The sequence below is a fragment of the Scleropages formosus genome, chromosome 24, assembly GCF_900964775.1.
Source record: "Scleropages formosus chromosome 24, fSclFor1.1, whole genome shotgun sequence".
In the NCBI taxonomy this organism is placed as follows: domain Eukaryota; kingdom Metazoa; phylum Chordata; class Actinopteri; order Osteoglossiformes; family Osteoglossidae; genus Scleropages; species Scleropages formosus.
In genome coordinates this window covers 20,773,634-20,793,070 of record NC_041829.1, presented here as the reverse complement: position 1 = coordinate 20,793,070, position 19,437 = coordinate 20,773,634, and the positions used below count along the sequence as shown (strand labels likewise).

The following is a 19,437-nucleotide window of genomic DNA, read 5'->3' as shown; positions in this document are numbered from 1 at the left end:
CCTTTCCCATCTGGGAGGGGAAATCGTTGAGCAGGACGGATCTGAGGATCCCTCTTGCTGGAGCAGTAAGTCGTGTTCCACCGGTAGCAGAAATGATCCATCAGGAGGCGACGGGCTGTTGGAAGAAGGCATTTCATGAGTGGTGCACATGAGAATCTGTTTATATCATGAGTCCTTCGCAAGCTGCCGGAATGTGAGAACTACGACGAAGTACTGGCTTCAGACATTTCTGCGAAACAAACTGTTGAATTTTCTATCAAGTTTGTGTATCTCTTGTGTAAATGGCCGCGGTTAACGGTACAGAAAACCATCACGCCATAGGGCTGAATTGTAAATATAATAAGGGAAGGAAAGCTGCATTTATTTTTAAATTGTTTGATTTTAAGGCTGCAACTTTCGTATTGCTGTTGGTAGATTGTGTGAAAAAGATGAGAGGAAATTCTTGTGGCTGCGAATCCTGGCGCTGAATTGGGTGCAGCAAAGAATCATACGTGTGCTTTGAGTCGAAGATTCTCATACATTCTTGGCTTTAAATATCTTCTTCCCTTTTTTTTTTTTTTCTTAAGCTTATATATATATATATATATGTATGTTTTGTCGTCCTGGTAATCGCAGGTCCGTAAAATCATCCGTGTCTGCAAAGGAATTTTGGAATATCTGACCGTGGCTGAAGTGGTGGAGTCAATGGAAGACTTGATCACTTACACTAAAAACCTGGGACCAGGTGAGTGCGGGCGGCTGCACTTCACACACGTCGGCCTTGTGCCATTAAATCTGATCGGCCCGTCTCGAGATGGCTCAGGAAACACCAACGGAACACTTTTTCAACACGTTCTCACGTGAAGTTCTCAAACTAGACTTTATCTGCTTCGATTCTTTACATGTGACAGTATTTTTATGGGTGTTAAAATCCTATAGTAGCGCTGGATTTTTGCGTTCATTTCTCTTTCTCTTATTGTTTTACCATTATCAGTATTTAGAGTTTTGCATTTCTTTCATTTTATGTGTGGCAACAAGTGATGATGTTTAATTGTGTGTGCGCGCTACAGGAATGACCAAAATGGCAAAGATGATCGATGAGCGGCAGCAGGAGCTCACTCACCAGGAGCACAGGGTCATGTTGGTCAACTCCATGAACACAGTGAAGGAACTGCTGCCGGTCCTCATTTCAGGTGATGAGTGCGGACGAGGGCGTCGAGAGACCCCCGGGGACACGTCCTGCTCTTGTCTTTCGCTCGGACCTCAATGTCAAATGTGGTTTGTTGTTGAGTGTCGCTCCAGCTGCTCTGTTGACTGTTGGCAGCGAACGACTTTGCGCCGTCTTTGCTGTTTGCTCCGAGCGCACTTTTGTGCTCAATTCGAATGTTAAAAGTTATAAATGATGTGGGGGGGGGGGTGGCAGCGGCGGCAAATGACGTCCTGTAGACCCTCACACGCCTCGCACGCGAACACGCAGCCATAAAGATCTTTGTGACGACGAAGACGGCCATGAGCCCCGGCGTGGAGGAAGCGCTCAAGAATCGCAACTTCACCGTGGAGAAGATGAGCGCCGAGATCAACGAGATCATTCGCGTGCTGCAGCTCACCTCCTGGGATGAGGACGCCTGGGCCAACAAGGTAAGCGCCCCGGCCCGGGTGCCGCACCGCAAAGGAGCCGTGTTACCGATGCGGCGCCGGGACCAGCGGTTTGGCGCCGCAGGCTACAGGTGTCCGACAGAATCCCTCACGCCACGTGGACTGTGGCTCTAACGCTCTGTGAACGTGACCGAGAGTAACGGAGTTCCAGCCTCAGTCCAGACACGTTAATGTTCCGTGTTTGAGCTGTAATCTCACCTTCTGCTGCATTTTTCTGCATAATTCTTGCGGTTGTCTTCATCTCCTGAAGCTGCCCTGTCTGAACCTGTGCCTTTCTTGCCAAATTGCTTTCCATGTCCCTTTAAACGTTTCGCCGCACTTGCGTCTGCAGAAGGTAAGGATCCCTCGGTGCCCCTCGCCGGATTCTCGCATGCCTGCTCGACCCGTGTGCCGTGTTTTGTGCCTTGTGTGCCGTCACTCGCCGGGTGGCTGTCGCCGATCTTGGCTAGGTGGGCGGGCGAGGGCACCGGCGTTAATGGGATGCTGGTGCATTTCTGCAACAAACCTCGTGCTTCTGAAAAACTCGTGTTCCCCGGTGCCTTTCTCCCACGTACACAAGAGCAGTTCTGGCTTTCCTCCGCGGGACAGCGGGACGGTCCAGCGCCCTGTCGATCATCCGTACCCATGGCCGTTCCAAATGGACGCGTTCGTCTGACGTGGCGCAAACGGAAACGCATTTAGTCGGTGTAGCTGTGCAGCTCCGAAAGGAAGAATTTTTCTTTCTTTTTCTATTTTCCTGCATGAAGATGTTTCCTTGTAGGCGCTGCCCTGTTTTCTAATCACCATGGCGATAAATGGGACTTAATTACAGAGCCCGTGGGCCCTTCCGTTTGCCTCCCTCCGCTACTACAGGACAGTGTGGGCTGCGCCGAAAGGCTCCGCGTTGCAACTCGTGGACAGTAATATGGTCCGGCTCGTGCTACGGCAGGATGTCCTATTTTGCCCTCGTTACACGTGTCATATGAACATGTATTTTATTCTCCTGAGTAGCACGGTTTTTTTTTGGTGAGTCACAGCTGGTCGGGTCGAAATGACCACAATGACCTCATTGACTCGAATGAATTACCCTGTGGGACAGAGGGACAGTTTGGAGTCAAAGCTTCAAAGTGAACCCTGAACTCAGAATGAACATTTTACTCCAGGCGAGGACTGCAAGAAGACCGACGAGTTCGTTTTAGCATCATTTTAACTCCAAATGGAGTGAGAAACAACTTGCATCTAATGTTTCCTGCAAAGACGGTAAAAACCATCTTGGCGAGTTCTGCGAATGTGAACGAGGCCGAGAGAACGCGCCAGGCTGTGCTGGACGCTGTCCTCGGCCTTGGGGGAAGGGCACACGTCTTCAAAATAAGCGTGGGAGATGGTGCGTGCAACGTGCTCTGTGTTCCTGCTGCATCTTCGCCGTCCGTCCAGCTGTCCCTCGTCTTCTGTCTCGCGAAGGTCAAAGTGCACTCGCTGCGTCCCAACTGGTGCGATGCGCTCGCCCCGTGCACGACGTCACGCGGGCCGTTCCGACCGATGGGGAAGCGCTTCCTTCCAGCCCCTCTCCGACACTCTACGCTGTTTTTGCCCACAAATGGTTATTTTAAGACTAATAGATCTGAAATATGTGTTTGTTCTCGTGAAGTAGGAGAGCAATTCCTGTGCTCATATCCACCCCCACAGCAGCGTCAGGAACAAATGTTGTACTTTTTCTAATCTATACAAGAATGATGAGCAGAACTATGTATTTATGCACACATGACCGGCAGCATAATAACAGGTTTATTCCACACAGCACTTGTGTTTCTGTCTATTTCGGTCAAAATCAAGTGCTCCACAAAGTTAAAAAGGAATTCCCAAGTCTCATAGGTACAGTTTGATACGTATAGATTTTTCAAGCTTTACAGTGTTGGGTTTATTAGTGTTCGGCGTAAATCATAACTTGTCATTGCATCTGCCATTAATGACTCTGCTTTGTGGGAACAGATCAGCGAAGCTCCTTTAAAATCCATTGAGCCTCAATGACTTGGACAGATGGTTTAATTTCCATTTGCTCAGGCTGAAAATACACATAAATCTTTATTGCTCCGTTCGATACACCTGGATGTGCAGCCGCATCATTGTCTTAGTGTTCGTGGCCATGTGTGTTTTTTTTTTTTTTTTTTTTGTTTTTTTTTTGTTTTTTTTACTGTACCCTTATTATTGTTGTTGATTTTTTTAAAAATTTACTTCTAAGATGGAGAAAATTTTTCTGAACCGTGCACGGAATCCTGACTTCGGGGCGTTTTTCTTCAAGCCGCTCCTTCGGCCGCTGCGTGTATTTATAGTGTATGAGCCGTCAAGGCGGAAGCTCTGATAGAATGTGTGAGAAGGGAAAAAGGAGGTCATGTGCTCCACGTGTACATTAGATTATGGAGGGAAATGTTTAATCTCTCCCGCAAACACAAGGCAGTGCCCCCCCTCCCCCCGGGCTGCTCACTGCAGGATGAGTCAGTTCCACTGACCGCAGCGAAAGACGTTACCCAAAAAAGGAAACGAGTGGAGGCCTGCAGCTCCCTCTCCGTTCGTTCGCTGGGAAACACTGACTGCAATATTTCACAGTACAGCAGCCGTTCACTTCCATGGATTTCTTTGTTCTCTACAAACAGTTCTGGGAAGTTCACGTTTGTCAGGGTCTGTGGAGGGGGAAAAAAAAAAAAAGTAATCATGTCCTAAATGTAGCACAGATTCAATGTGTGTGTTTCTTTCTTTTTTTAAAAAAAAAAAATATTAAATGCATTTTTGATTTGAACAAAGATGAAGGCGAATTTGAGTTGAGTGCACAAAGTGTAGAGCTCTGCTGAAAGCTGCCAGTACTGACACTCGGGTCACTACTTGTTCAGCGTCGCGTCGTCTAAATACAGTGATCGCACAGTGTTTTGATACGAGAAACTCGTGTCGTCTGGAGCACAACTGATGATCATTTTGAAAGAAGCGATAACGCATTTCGATGGTGTCATCGCTGAATTATGTGACTCCGTGTGAATATCATCCCGGGTTCCGATGTGTCGGCCGCTGCAGGTGGACCGTGAGAAGGTGATCACACGTCGAGTATGATCAGTGGGGTCTTCGGGCGTTAGGTGTCTTTCCGCAATTTTTCCACTCTATTCAGATTATTGGAAAAGCACAGCCTGGAAATTCTGCCACAGTGTAAAATATTGCAACCTGTCAGTAATGTGTTTAAGTACAACTGATCAATGTGGTCGAAGTACACAGAAAACGTTGCGGCACTGATGCTTGTTGTGTGGTGCGGAGCTACATTATACATGTGAGGAGGTGTGGGTTGGAGTTTGAATGCATGGACTTGGAGACCCAAACACTGGAGTTGGAGCTGCCAGGCTGTGGAGGAATGGCTTCAGCATACGTAGCGTGTGCTCGGGGTCTTCATTTCTCTCTGTGTTGTCCTTAGGACACGGAGGCCATGAAGAGGGCTTTAGCACTCATTGACTCCAAGATGAACCAAGCTAAGAGTTGGCTGAAAGACCCTAATGCTCAACCAGGTAATTGGCACGGCCACCGGGTCTCGTGGGAAAGGGGCGAGAGCCTCCTGCCTCACCTTTCAACCCACTTGTGAAGGTGGACTCCGCAACATCACAGCACGTCGTGTCTGCGTTTCAGGAGATGCTGGGGAACAGGCCGTCCGGCAGATCTTGGACGAGGCGGGGAAAGTCGGGGAGCTTTGTGCCGGGAAGGAGAGGAGAGAGATCCTGGGAACGGCCAAGACCCTGGGCCAGATGACGGACCAGGTTTCCGAAATGCGCGCCAGGTAAACCTGTGCAGACCTTGTGCCGGTGATGTACGGTCACAGGCATCCAGGCTTTTACGGTGCGCCGGGTTTGATGTCTGCTCATCTCCTCCTTTGTTGATTGGTGACTGAGGGCCAGTTTAAGAAGCACAATCAAATAATTTACTGTGTTAAAACTAAATGGCGATGCTATTGTTTGGTCAGATGTTTACTGTGTACTTTCAGTAAACGTATTGATGAGTCTCACAACTGACCTAGTTGCAGCTGTGCCCGCCAGAAATGATGGGCTGTAGGTATGTTAGCAGTGGGTTCGGCACTGGACAGCAAGGTGCTCTCCCTGTCATTCGGCGCAGGATGCACAGATTCACAAAATTGTTTGGGCTTTTGTTTTCTAGCTGATTCAAAGTATGTTTCCACTGCTTTCTGGACACCACAGGGGACAGGGTGCCACACCCATGGCGATGCAGAAGGCCCAGCAGGTGGCCCAAGGCCTGGATGTGCTCACAGGCAAGGTGGAGAATGCTACCCGCAAGCTGGAAGCCATGACAAACTCCAAGCAGGCCATTGCCAGAAGGGCGGATGCTGCACAGGTGCGAACGTCACCTTTGTTAAATAATTTATTTTGGACTTCAGTGGTCTCAGAAACAACTGGAGAGAATGAAAACTGTCCGTGTAGCAGTTGTCATTCAGTACGTTAGTAAAATCGGTTAAGGGTCTGAATGCAGGTGCCAGGTGCTCTATATATACAGTATGTTTGCTCGATCTATGCAAGTATCTGTTCATATAAATGTATAACAAATAACTGTATAAGTCCAGCCGTAGGGTCTCACAAATGATAGAGGAAAATGTATAACTCTGAATGCAATGCAGGTGTTGTAGAAAATTTTATTTGCTCTTGTTGCCAAAGTTAACGGCAGTAAGTATTTACTTATATAATGTATCAGTTCTTGTACTTTTCTTGCCAATAAGTCACAGATTCACAGATTTCTATGTTTCCAACTCCGCGTATAAATGAATGGTGTGTTGACCCTGTAGAACTGGCTGGCTGACCCAAACGGTGGCCCCGAAGGAGAGGAGAACATTCGGGCCCTTCTAGCAGAAGCCAAGAAGATAGCTGACCTGTGCGAGGATCCCAAGGAGCGGGACGACATCCAGCGCTCCGTTGGAGAGATCGCCGGCCTCGCTGCCAAGTTGTCGGAACTCAGGAGACTGTACGTCGCCAGCAGCCACGCGCCACGTTTTTTGCTTCCTTTGCTTTGGTAGTTTAGTATCGGTCGTGCTGTTGGCGAGTTGTGTTCCACTGCTGTTCTCATCCTGTCCCACTGGAGCAGCATTTAACATAATAGATCTCATCCCCATTCCATCTGTGCAGTTTGCGTGTTCCGTTTGTCGATTTCCTCCGGATGGTCTGGTTTCCTTCCACGGTCCAAAGATGTGTTTCAGCTCGACTGGCTGACACGTGGCAGCACGGGAGAACAGCGTCTGTAACGCTGACGGTTTCGATCAATCACAGCCACCGAATAATGTTCAGCCTGCTATCACAACTGAAATGTGATTATTAATAGCAGTAATATTGCTGTTGTTGTTTAGCATTCGTTTCGTCAGCAGCCTACATTTAAGGTGCTTGCAGTGATTTTTCCTTTCATACAGCTGGCTTGTTTTTACTGGAGCAATTCAGGATAAGGACCTTGATCAGGGCTCTTCAAGTAGGAAGTGGGATTTCCTTTTATACAAGTTTGCATCGATTAACTCATATATTGAACTAATGGCAAATATATTTCAAGTTCAATGATACAAATCCCATGTACATTTGTCATGAAAATCTTCCTGAATGCTTCTCCACAGACTATGGGCAAGGACAATAGAAATACTGCATAAACAAAACAATGTCACTGACAGTAAATAACAGTAGGAGCAATGACAGCAATAACAATAAATAATGGTTACAGTAGTATATAAATATGTGTTGTTTCGGAGAGCAGGGCTGAGGACGTGTGTATCTTGTGGAGCAGAGGACATGGGGAAGGTAGGACCCAAGTGCTGGATCATTCATTCAAAGCCAAGGGGATAGACTTGTTCTTGTTGTCGGGTACGCGGTCGTTTGATCGGCGAAATGGGTGAAAGCGAAGATGTGTGGACGAAGTCGAGAAGCGAGGCGAGCGGTCGAGAGCCGGGGAACGAAGAACAGGTTTCGAGGACAAAGGGGAACGGGACATGGAACGTGACGAGTGCTGTTAGCGCACAGGGGACGGTTGTCTCTATGAGATTCCACAAGTCGAGAAGGGCTGAGGAGTGTCTTTCAAAGTCGAGTACTCCGATTACCACCCGCTGCTGCTGACTGAAGTGTGGACGTGGCAGTGTGGAACTTGTGCTGCTCTTGGCGGTATTTACATAAATGGTAGCTTGCGAGGGACCTAAACGCAGGGAAAAGCCGTGTTCTCTCCGCTAGTTTAACGAAAGGCGACGGGGACGGTCTTCCCCCGTCCTCCACACTGCAACGTGCGCCAGCCGCTGTCGCGTAAGCACCTTTAGTAGCGCAATACCCCTAGACAAGTGTCAATGACACCTTAATCTTGCCAACATTGTCAGTAACGCTACGCAGCGTCTGCGTATTGTGACACGCGCACAGATTTTCGGGAGTAAATGAACCACGTTTGGTGTGCGCTGCTCTGTCCGCAGGGGTAAAGGCGACACGCCGGAAGCCAGAGCTCTAGCCAAGCAGATCGCTACAGCCCTGCAGAACCTGCAGTCCAAGACCAACAAGGCTGTGGCCAACAGCAGGCCGGCCAAAGCCGCCGTCAACCTGGAGGGGAAGATGGAGCAGGCCCAGCGCTGGATCGACAACCCTACCGTGGACGACCGCGGTATAGGTGAGCCCAGCCATGCGTCCCAGGGGCGGCATCGGTCAGTTTTCTTCTCTGACTCGTCTCATGTCCCGAGGGTATCGTGCTACAGTTTTAAATGTTAAGTTCACCAGGAGCTCATTTGATCGCGAATTCTCCATGTCTGACAGTCACTTGTCAGGTTTTGTGCAAATCGTCTTCGATCGCTAAAGGTGCGAGGGTAAAACTGTGTTTTACACACGGTGTCCGGAATCCGTGGCAAAATGAAAGCGCCGTGTTTTACACCATGTTTTTCAGCAGCTGCCGAAGCCGTAACTCTTCATTTTGCATCGAAGCGCATCGGTATTGACCTGAAAACCGAAGCTGTGCGATTATGTGTCCTCCAGGCCAGGCGGCCATGCGCGGTCTCGTCGCTGAAGGCCGACGACTGGCCAACGCCATGCTGGGTCCGCACCGCCAGGAGCTGCTGGGCAAGTGTGAGCGCGTGGAGCAGCTGATGGCCCAGCTGGCGGACCTGGCTGCTCGAGGGGAGGGAGACTCGGCGCAGGCCCACGCCGTGGCCCAGCAGCTCCAAGACGCTTTGAAGGTGAGGGCGTTGGAAAGGGGTCGCTTGTGCGCTGGTGGCCAAGGGCAGCCCCAGCTGGCTGGTATGCGCTACTGTCACCTCCCAGCATGCATCAGAGTGCCAGTGTGGTCCACGAAAAAAGTAACTCGCGTGTGAGCTCTGAAGGTGGACCTGAAAATGTCTTTCTCTTACGCGATTCACCAAAACCTGCCATTTCAGTGGAAATGAGTACACCCGACCCCTGAGGGAAAAATCATAGTTCGGACGGAAAACGTTTGATTCAGGGATATTTTATGCGCTATAATTCTTAAATATGACACAGTGACGTATGCCAGCTGCACATAATTCATAATTCAAAGTGGCTGTGAATGTAATTTTATGAAACTGACCCCAACTTGAGCTCTTTGGGCGACGCTGCTGTTCCGGTGCTCGGCGTGCTGTACATTGGCATGCTGGTCCACTCGCCTATTCTCTTTCCAGGACCTCAAGGGGCAGATGCAGGAGGCGATGACCCAGGAGGTGTCTGACATCTTCAGCGACACCACCACTCCCATCAAGCTGCTGGCCGTGGCTGCCACCGCCCCCCCTGATGCTCCCAACAGAGAAGAGGTGAAGCTCGTCCGCCTCGGCCTTCTTTTCCCCTCCATCACCTCTCCGCTGTGGCTGAAATCTTCCTCCCTGTCTGGCGTTATAAGGTGTTTGAAGAACGGGCTTCCAACTTTGAGAACCACGCCCAGAAGCTGGGCGCTACGGCCGAGAAGGCTGCGGCTGTCGGCACGGCCAACAAGAGCACCGTGGAGGGGATCCAAGCGGCCGTCAAGTCGGCCAGGGAGCTCACGCCACAGGTGCGTCACGGTGCTCATCTGTCCCCGCGAGAAGCAAACCATCCGTGTGTCTGACTGTGGAACGGGCGCAAAGTGTGACTTTGAATGAGTCGCCCTTTGTTTTGCCTTTCTGTCGTGTTCTGTGTTTTTCCAGGAACGCTGATGGTTTTAGGGGTTTAAAGTTAATTTCATGCATAGTTGGACCATCTGGTTTGTCTCATGCTCTTTCAGAAGGAACAACTGCTATGAAAGGGGGTCTGTATATTTTCAGTGTTCGTGTTTGTATTATTTTCCTGAGCTCGGCGACTGTGTGGCTAGACGCTCGCGTTTCGAACCCTGCCGCTAGCCTGTCATTATGAGACAATGTAGATATTGCACTTTGTGGAAACTTCAAATTGTTCGTTGTCCTCCAAAACACAAATACAAATCGAGTGGTTTCGGAATTATGAAGGAAATGTACCAAAGATAGTTCGGGCCTCTCGTGGGTGGGGAATTCCAGCATTCCGAAACTGGGTGCAGTTATCGTAGGAAGAGCACGTTTCCATTTGCTACGCAAGTGGATGCGATTAGAAATGAGATGATGTTAAATTTAGTCGAAAGGTTCTGGTTTCTCCGGTTCGCTCATGTTGTCTGTCCTGAAGGTGGTGTCGGCTGCTCGCATTTTGCTGAGGAACCCTGGGAACCAGGCCGCATACGAACATTTTGACACCATGAAAAATCAGTGGATTGATAACATGGAGAAAATGACGGGTACGCCAAGTTCACAGGATCCATTGTGTTACTTCGGTCACCTTCGGCCTCTGCAATCTGGTCAACGTTCTGTTCTCTCACTACGGTTTTATACCTTGTTCTATGGGCATGATCCCTTTTCATTGTCCTGTGCACTTTTTTGTAAAAAAAAAAAAAAAACATATATTTTGGGTTATATGTAAGTCTTTTTTAACATTTAGTCTTAACCCTCAATGTACAGGTGTCAAAAGTAGGAGAATCCTTTGTATATAACTGTCAGGGATGTAACAGCTTATAAGGTGTTGCTGGTAGACAGACAGACAGTATTAGATTATTGTTGCTGTTGTTGTTGTTGTTGTTGCTGTTTAAATGTCGAGGACCCCAACCCCTTGCTGTATCTATCCGAAATGCAGTGCTTCCATTTAAGAATTCATGATTGTAGCCATAATGTAGGTATGACAACGGGCCAAAAGTGAATAATTACTTAATATTATTCATGACCTGAATTATAAATGTCTTTTAAACAGTAAAACATACAGTCAGCCTTTGATCGATAGTAAATATTTTAATTGCCCTTCTGTTGCCCTGCGGCAGGTTTGGTGGACGAAGCCATTGACACCAAGTCCCTGCTGGACGCCTCTGAGGAGGCCATCAAGAAGGACATTGACAAGTGCCGTGCGGCCATGACCAACATGCAGCCGCAGATGCTGGTCGCCGGCGCCACCAGCATCGCCCGCCGTGCCAACCGCATCCTGCTGGTGGCCAAGCGGGAGGTGGAGAACTCGGAGGACCCCAAGTTCCGCGAGGCAGTGAAGGAGGCTTCGGACGAGCTCAGCAAGACCATCTCCCCCATGGTCATGAACGCCAAGGCCGTGGCAGGAAACATCCAGGATCCAGGTAAAACACTGTTCCTCCTGTAGTAAAATAATCTGCTGCCCCCTCATGAAGCTGTGACTGCGTTCGATTGCTGTTGACCGTCTTGCAAATAACAGAACTACACAAACTGTCAGATACACACGGCTGTCTCTTTCTTCAAAACATCTGTACTTTGTTATTGACAGGTTTTGAGGCTCACAGCGACTTTTATTGTCAATTTTGAAGTCCTTTGACATGTCAGTGATAGCCCCCTCCTTCAGCTGTTCTCTGTTCACGAGGAATTCACTTTGGTCACGGCTCAGCGATGTTATCCTGCCCACTCAACCCCAGCGTGACTGTCCTACTCCCCTCACCGTGTTGGGCAGGTCTGCAGAAGGGCTTCCTGGACTCGGGCTTCAAGATCTTGGGTGCGGTGGCTAAGGTCAGGGAGGCCTTCCAGCCTCAGGAACCAGACTTCCCACCCCCTCCTCCCAGCCTGGATCAGCTCCATGTGAGTGAGTGAGAGCGAGAGTGTGAGTGAGCGTGCACGCTCAGAGCACCTTACCAGAGCTGTTTGCTTCCAGGATGGGTTCTGGGTGCCTTTTAGGGCAGAAGAGTTTTATGATGGAGGAACATTTCTCAGCAATGCCTTCACAGAAGGTGTGAAGCCAAAATGTTGCCTCTCCTCACTGGCTCTGCCTTCTCTGCAGCTGAACGATGAGCTGGCCCCTCCCAAACCGCCTCTTCCGGAAGGGGAGGTGCCCCCGCCAAGGCCACCCCCACCAGAGGAGAAAGACGAGGAGTTCCCCGAGCAGAAGGCGGGCGAGATGGTGAGCGAGCCCATGATGGTGGCTGCCCGGCAGCTCCACGACGAGGCCCGCAAGTGGTCCAGCAAGGTGAGCCCCCTCCCCGCACCCTACGCCAGCCCAGCACCACTCGGGCAACTGTGATGTGCCTTTATACGTCCAGCTGCAAACACAAGGATCACCTGAGCATCACCTCCTTCTGCCATGAGGTTATTTCAGCGTACTGTCAGAAATGTTACTGTAGGGTTCTTCTTGGGTTAGGGTTGAGTTTTCCATTATTGTGAATTTCAGCTGAGATACTTAGTCGCAAGTCGGGAAATGCGCTAATGCTTTGAAGGCTCTTTCTGGCGCAGATCTCTCCAGTCCTCCCCCGGAGGTATATGTGTGTAGGTCTCTACAAAAAACACTCGGTCCCTCTGATATCTGGAAGTTTCAGCCAAGGAGTGAGAGCCGTCATCCTCGGAAACGCTCCCGCATGCTGTACCTCTAACGGCGATTAATGTCTAACCTGATTCTTGTTCCCTTGTCTGATCCCTGCGACTCTGCTCCAAATGTCCATGAGCTGCTTCACCTGAAAAGAACAGATTCCTAGTTGCCGGAGCCCAAGGGGACTGTTTGTTTAATGATTTCCCAGTTATGCATCAGTTACGAAGCACTGGCAATTAAAGGGAACTTACGTGTGATTGAGGCATATAAAGGCAAACGTACAGTATGTCTGGATGTCCTGTGGATATCTCCATGTGTCACTGGTGTGTTGTGGGGCTGACGTACAGAGAAAGCTCTTCAAAGCTCATGGACCAATTTCCAGTAGCTAATATATAATAATTAGGTACGTATTATGAAAAACGCCAACACCTCCACAACAGGGAACATCTCCAAGAAAGAACTCTAAGATGTTTTGTGTTCAAATCACTGGTATTAATAATGCAGCTGCTGGCATAGTGGTTAAAACAGAGGCCTTTGGACTCAATCCCAGCTGCAGTACCCGTGAGAAAGGTAACTGCTGTGAATAAAGTTACCCAGCTGTATCAAAGGGGGATAACTGTAAGTGTAACACTGTAAATGACTTTGGAGAGAAGTTTGAGATGAATAAATATAATTCAGGATCGTGTTTGTGATGTAGTTCTGTGCTACTCGGATGATACGGGCAGTGGATACTGTAAGTGAACTGGTTGTGTTTGTTTTCCATGTCCATTCATATGTGAATCTCCCTGTATTTTGATGCCAATGAAATAGATGAGGCGTCAGCTGTAAACGTTGTTGTAAACACTGATTCATGGTGAATTTGTCCAATTTTTATGCCGGGCTTCACCATCATTCTCCCCGATTGTAACTTTCCTTCTCTTTGCCCGTCGCCCTTTTGCTCCGCGTTTGTTGCTTGCTTCTTCTCGTTCCTCTGTGCCGTGTCGCCCTTCCTCAGGCCTTAACCTGTCACGACTCTCCACCACGACTTTCTCTTCGCGTGTCTGTGTGCGTGTTTGTGCTCACCTTTTGTCTGATTGTTTGGGCCTCAACAAGAGCTTCATCTGGGTCTTCCATCTGCACCGCACACGTTGTGTACAGGATGATAGCCAGCGTCCTTGTGTGTGCTTAGCGTTTCGCACCGTACGCTGCCGTGGAGAGTGCCGTGAGCGCCGGACGTTACGATGAGCAATGGACGCAATTCAAGAATTCCCTTAAAACACATAGCCTTTCAGAAGACTGTGCTGGAAGAGCCTTGTATCCTGTTCAATAAGGGAACTCAATGACCCCGAAAGGACATGCGTGGAAGGTATTTTGTAGTGCATGTCTTTGCATTTTGATTCGTCATGTAGGAAGAGGTGGGAGTCTGTCATTAACGGGCCGCTTCCAGAAAGGCGTCGGGGGAACTGTCAGTGTTGTCACAGGTTTTAACTATGTCTTGTAATGTCCATATGATAGCAGCACCCATCACAAGATCCTTTCAGGATAGCGCCTGGCAAGGGCTTCATCGTGAGGTCCTGTTGAACGTTTCCACGCCGTTGTAGCCGCATGAGCTGGAAGGATGTCACAGCAGAGATAGGATCAGCAGGGTTTGCTATGCGCTCTGTATGTCCAAAGTTCCTTGTGGAGCTCCCTCAAAATGTCATGTGTGGCCAACTTGGGAATGAACCAGTGAGCTGTTGGTGCTCATTTTCTCGTTACGCTTTGAGTCTGTCGCTTCTTGCTGGCGGATGCACTTCCTTCCTCGCCCCCCCCCCCCCCTCCTTTCCTGTAGATGTGCTCCCCTGAGAGCTCTCCCAAACCTGTCATACTAACTCTGTCCTTGTTTCTCCATGCTGCCGTCCACCTCCTCCCACCCAGCCCGAAACTGCTGACGTGGGTTTCGAAACAGCCGAGGCAGACTTAGATATAGACGATGAGGACGAAGCGGACGATGTCGAGTTCGTCCTGCCATCAGACAATGAAGACGATTACGAACCCGAGCTGCTCTTAATGCCCACCAATCAGCCGGTTAACCAGCCCATGCTGGCCGCTGCTCGGTCCTTACACCAGGAAGCGCGCAAATGGTCCAGTAAGGTACTCGTGCCCTCCCACTGGCCGCGACCGAGCCTGCGACCGAGCCTGCATCCGGCCATAAGGAACGCTGGCCCCAGTGTTGCTGCATCTCTCCTGAGCCTTTGCTGGGCGCCCGTGGCTACTGTGGAATGACATGTTTTTGTTTTGTGCCTCGCCAGCGAACTGATACTGGCTTCACAAGGCCTTGAAGCTCCATTTTATCAGAGTTCAGTTTAGTCCTCTGGCTTCATTTCGCTTCGGTCGACTGCGCCACCAACCGGTGAAGCCAAGAATGACCGGTTTATTAATGGCTTCAGGGTTGCACCGGACCAAGTCCTGCCACCTGCCTGCGTGTTTTCACTCTGGCTGAACTAAGCAAGTTGGAGTAACCAACTGGAAACGGTGTGTGTCTAAAATGTGCACAAAAAGGAAGACTGTCTGCGTGCGTCTCTCTCTTTCCATAGTTGAAACAAAAAAATCATTGAAAATATGCACTGCAAAATGAGAAACTATTTTAATGTATTAAACTGGGCTCAGACGTTGCTTTGGATTTTCTGAGATTAAAATCAAAGTGACGCTCGAAGGGGCAGATGTCACACCGACGAGGCTGGGACCCATCACTACGATCTCAGCAGACATTTCTCATTTTTACAAGTTTTTTTCAAAGCACAGAAAATGATCTGAAACATGGCACAGGTTGTCATGATTATAGAGGTGCCTTTCGGCAGACATTCTCCCTCTTTAGGTGTGGATTACTAACATGTTCACACACTGCATGTCCCAGTTATTCATATGCAGGGTGTGAGTTTGATTTCCGTTTGTCTGCAATTTTTACAGACTTGAATTTTGGTGGTCCAAATGTCACGCATCACCTTTGTGTTGGTATCTTTGTTAATCTTTCATTAAAATACAGCGTTTTATTTAAATAGGATATGAAGCATAGGATGAATTCCCCCCCCCCCCCTTTCCCATCTCAAAATTTTTGAATAGTGAACAGTGATATTCTGCTCTGGGTCTATTTTCGGTAAAAGGCTATATTACTTTATAGTGTAGTTATAGTATGACTGAGAAGTCAAATAATTTTTAAAAGTTACATTGCCTGTCAAATCACTTAAACTGCATTATATCTCAGTGCAGTTTTTAACCGCCAGTACAGTATGTTACAAGCTTCCTGATATTTTCTGATGTACTTTTCTTCAAGCAAATCTAGCGAGCTTGATTTCAGTTTGTCATGTAGACCTTCTTAGGGATTCCGTACTTCGCGTCATTACTGACTGTACGCTGTGCACCGCAGGGCAATGACATCATCGGTGCGGCCAAGCGTATGGCCTTGCTCATGGCAGAGATGTCCCGCCTGGTGCGAGGGGGCAGCGGCAACAAGCGTGCCCTCATCCAGTGTGCCAAGGACATCGCCAAGGCCTCTGATGAAGTCACCCGGCTGGCCAAGGAGGTGGCCAAGCAGTGCACGGACAAGCGCATCCGCACCAACCTGCTCCAGGTCAGCAGGTTTAATGATAGAAACAATAAAGACAAGCGCACGTCTTACAGTGTATAGTCATGCTTTTAAAATAACTGTGACCGTGAACTTAAAAGTGTTCTCGGCCTTTTCGGTGAACTTTCAAACAATGGTTTCAATTCGCTTCCAAATGTCACGAGTGCAATGTGCGTCGCTGTGCTCGCGTTTCTTCAGGTGTGCGAGCGCATCCCCACTATCAGCACACAGCTGAAGATCCTGTCCACAGTGAAGGCCACCATGCTAGGTCGCACTAACATCAGCGAGGAGGAGTCTGAGCAGGTGAGCATCATGGACCAGAGGGGGGTGGGCACAATGCAGATAACGTGTACACGCTTAAAGCAACGCGTGATCCTTTAAAAAATTCCGTTTCCATCCGTTAAGGCTACGGAGATGTTGGTCCACAATGCCCAGAACCTGATGCAATCTGTGAAGGAGACTGTGAGAGAGGCAGAAGCAGCTTCCATTAAGATCCGGACGGACGCGGGGTTCACACTGCGTTGGGTGCGAAAGACCCCCTGGTACCAGTAAGCTCATGCTGTGAGCGGGAGACCGTGGGAGACCACGTCCCTCCGAGCAGGGAGTGGACTGAGGACACGTCCTTGTTCACACTTTGCCGAAAACGATCCCCACAACCCCTTTATGGAGACACAAAAAAAAGAAAATTTAAAAAAAAAAAAAAAAAAATTTTTTAAACAGTGGCTAAAGAACTTGTTAGATTTCAGAAAACCTCATTAATCTGCCCCTTCTTTCTTTCAGTAGATTCAGATTTTGTTTTTGCTGGATATACTTTTTTAAAAAGCAAAATTAGAATTATTTTTGTGTTCACATTCTGGTGTGATTACAAAATCCCAGGTATATACTGTATGTATATATATTTGGAGATTATATTTTTGGTATCAAGATATTACTTGTTACATGTCTAACAAGTCTGTCTGAATCTGCATGAAGAAGAAAGCTTTTTTTAGAACAGTATTGCATATTACTGCAGTTTAAATATCAGGATTATCTTCAATAATTCTTGTACACTCCTGTCTGTACTTGCCTTGTGCTTCACTTGCTTGAAGATAATGAATATATAAATATAGACTTTACACCAAACAATTTTCAAACCGTATTCCTAATTTACATTGTTCTATCATAACTATAGAAAACACTGCTGTCAATGTGAGTTTTATGTAACAAGGTAAATTAAAGTGCTTTTGAATGGCTTGTTTCAGCAATACAGTATTTACCCATCTTTCTTATTTCACAAACTGTGTCAAAAACTATGCCAAAGAATTTGTTTCATTGTGTTTTTTTGTAATATCGGTGAACACTAAGTGGTAGTTTATTAAGGACCTTGACAGAAGTTTTTGTGTGTTAATTTTTTGTTCCTGTAACATATAGATTCTTTGAAACATAAATGAGTTACAAATCATTATTTAGGTTTAGCCTGTCCTAAAACAGTAAACAATATTTAAGACTGTATTTGCATCTTTGTGTTGCTATGAATTTAGTGAAATTACTTTGATTAATTATTCAAATACCATTTGTTGACCATTTGCTGTCTCTTAATTTTTGGTTATCATACATACAGGTTTATCCACAGTTCAAGCCCAGCTCATGTTAGTAGTATAAAACTGTGCTATAACAATTTCATCAAGTTGTGTGATTCCTAGTAATAAATCTGTGCTTTAAAGGGGAAGAGAATACAATTAAAATCACATTTCTTGGAGGACTGTACAAATGAGGCCTGCATGCCATTCACTCCAGTTTCAGTTATTTATTATTGCTGCCTCTTAAATTACTCTTCAAGGTTAGAATTTTTCGATAAATAGATGATCGGTAATATATTAAATATTTCATAAATGAAGCCATAAAAGGTTCTTCGAGACTAGAACAATGGATCCTAAATTATGCACAGAAGTTAAATATAACTGTAATAAATTGAATTCACCAAGATGTTAGATGGTCATTGAAGATGTGACTTTGGCTAAGGATTGTGTTTCAAAGAACATGCTGCAGACTGAATGTATATTATTTGTTCTATAATATTCCTTAAACCTGTCTAATCTACATACCATGGTGCCTTCAGTAAAAGTTTAATAGTCTAAAAGGTATGTGCTTTGGTTTTTAACAACATATATTCATAGAAGTGTATGGTATTTGGGTTCAATAATTAATCCAGATTGTCAGACTCCTTTGATCGTCCTAAATTTTTTCTGTTTAAATTGTTCCATTTGACATGCTCTTATAATAAAGGATTTTATAACATTTAAGCTGTGTTTTTTTTTTTTTATTTTTGTCTATTTTTTATAAAACTTCTCCATGCAGCTCAAATGAATTGTGGTACTACTACTAAGAGTGTGACCAAGAGTGAGAAGTTATTAATCTTTTCTCTTTTTACCATGTAAGAAAGCTTAATACTAATGTTCATTAAATACAATCCATTACATCTATGTTTCATAAAATGTGGCAAAATATGCATCTTTTTGTACACCGAGTAGCTGCTCCTCTGAGAAACTCACTCTGTCCTATATTTCTCTACACTGAGGCACCAATTATGTTTTATTCCACTCATGGTGCAATCTTTCAAATTTACTAAACAAGCATAATATGCAAGGTAGATTTAATACTAGAAGGACATATGAAGAACCTGTAGTTCATCAGTGATAAAACACAAAGGAGGATGTAAGACGCCTCTTCGGAATCGGACGATCAGAACAAAGAGCAGCGAAACTGATCGCTTCTCTCTTCGCCCAGCTCGTCCGTCCGCCGTCATGGGTCCAGGCCGCCCAGCGTGGTGCGTGACGTCACACGGCAACGTGCCCTACGTGGTGACGTTAGTGGATGACGCAGGCAGCAAGGACCTGGATCGTCAGCGCTCTGCCCCAGGTGACATGTGTTGATGCCGGGACAGCGTCCTGACCATGGCAGCAGACAGACTTAGACGGAGAAACTTCAAACATGGATAAAAAGAAACTCAGGTAAAGTGAGACTTAGCTGCAAGGGGCGTTACCTTCGGTAGATAGAACTATTGTCTAGTCTAGATGGAGGAGCTCGCTGCAGTAGCTCCAACCACGTCTACGTTACCAGCTGTTTACAGCAGTGACCCAGAATGCTAGGTCTTCATTTGTGTTGGTTTGTGGGATAGAAAATTGGATAATATTATTCCAGATGCTGCAAAAACATAGATAGGTAGGACTATTCATTCATGTCATTGTGATTAAAATATATATAAGTAATGGACCTGGGGCTGTTAACACTAGTAGGAAGCAGTGTGCTATACTCTATAGTCAGAAAAACGCAAAGTCTGATGTTTTGCTTCTCCAAAGCTGTACATTGTACAAAATTTCCATAATTTTAATATGTATTCCCAGGGGAAAAGTCCTGTCTGTGGCT

The 19,437-nt window shown here is 47.1% G+C and overlaps 2 protein-coding genes across 3 annotated transcripts in view; both read left to right on the top strand.

The window, feature by feature from the left end:
• LOC108939667 (vinculin) overlaps nt 1–18,275 on the top strand; it is a 34,726-nt gene extending 16,451 nt beyond the window's left edge. The window contains exons 4-22 of one of the 2 annotated variants that reach the window (XM_018761173.2): nt 616–724; nt 1,050–1,172; nt 1,457–1,617; nt 5,066–5,156; nt 5,275–5,422; nt 5,838–5,991; nt 6,437–6,612; nt 8,081–8,271; nt 8,631–8,830; nt 9,290–9,418; nt 9,505–9,654; nt 10,275–10,383; nt 10,957–11,259; nt 11,604–11,728; nt 11,928–12,113; nt 14,346–14,561; nt 15,835–16,038; nt 16,231–16,335; nt 16,438–18,275. In XM_018761173.2, the coding sequence (XP_018616689.1) occupies nt 616–724; nt 1,050–1,172; nt 1,457–1,617; nt 5,066–5,156; nt 5,275–5,422; nt 5,838–5,991; nt 6,437–6,612; nt 8,081–8,271; nt 8,631–8,830; nt 9,290–9,418; nt 9,505–9,654; nt 10,275–10,383; nt 10,957–11,259; nt 11,604–11,728; nt 11,928–12,113; nt 14,346–14,561; nt 15,835–16,038; nt 16,231–16,335; nt 16,438–16,584 (3,027 nt within the window). In that variant the 3' untranslated portion in view covers nt 16,585–18,275. The remainder of the gene's footprint in view (nt 1–615; nt 725–1,049; nt 1,173–1,456; nt 1,618–5,065; nt 5,157–5,274; nt 5,423–5,837; nt 5,992–6,436; nt 6,613–8,080; nt 8,272–8,630; nt 8,831–9,289; nt 9,419–9,504; nt 9,655–10,274; nt 10,384–10,956; nt 11,260–11,603; nt 11,729–11,927; nt 12,114–14,345; nt 14,562–15,834; nt 16,039–16,230; nt 16,336–16,437) is intronic. The other variant, XM_018761174.2, reaches the window with a different exon arrangement.
• Nucleotides 18,276–18,896: 621 nt separating this feature from the next.
• Nucleotides 18,897–19,437, top strand: part of LOC108939622 (adenosine kinase-like) — a 127,341-nt gene continuing 126,800 nt past the window's right edge. Inside the window, exon 1 of the mRNA XM_018761073.2 lies at nt 18,897–19,022. Coding sequence (XP_018616589.1) covers nt 19,003–19,022 — 20 coding nt within the window. The 5' untranslated portion in view covers nt 18,897–19,002. The remainder of the gene's footprint in view (nt 19,023–19,437) is intronic.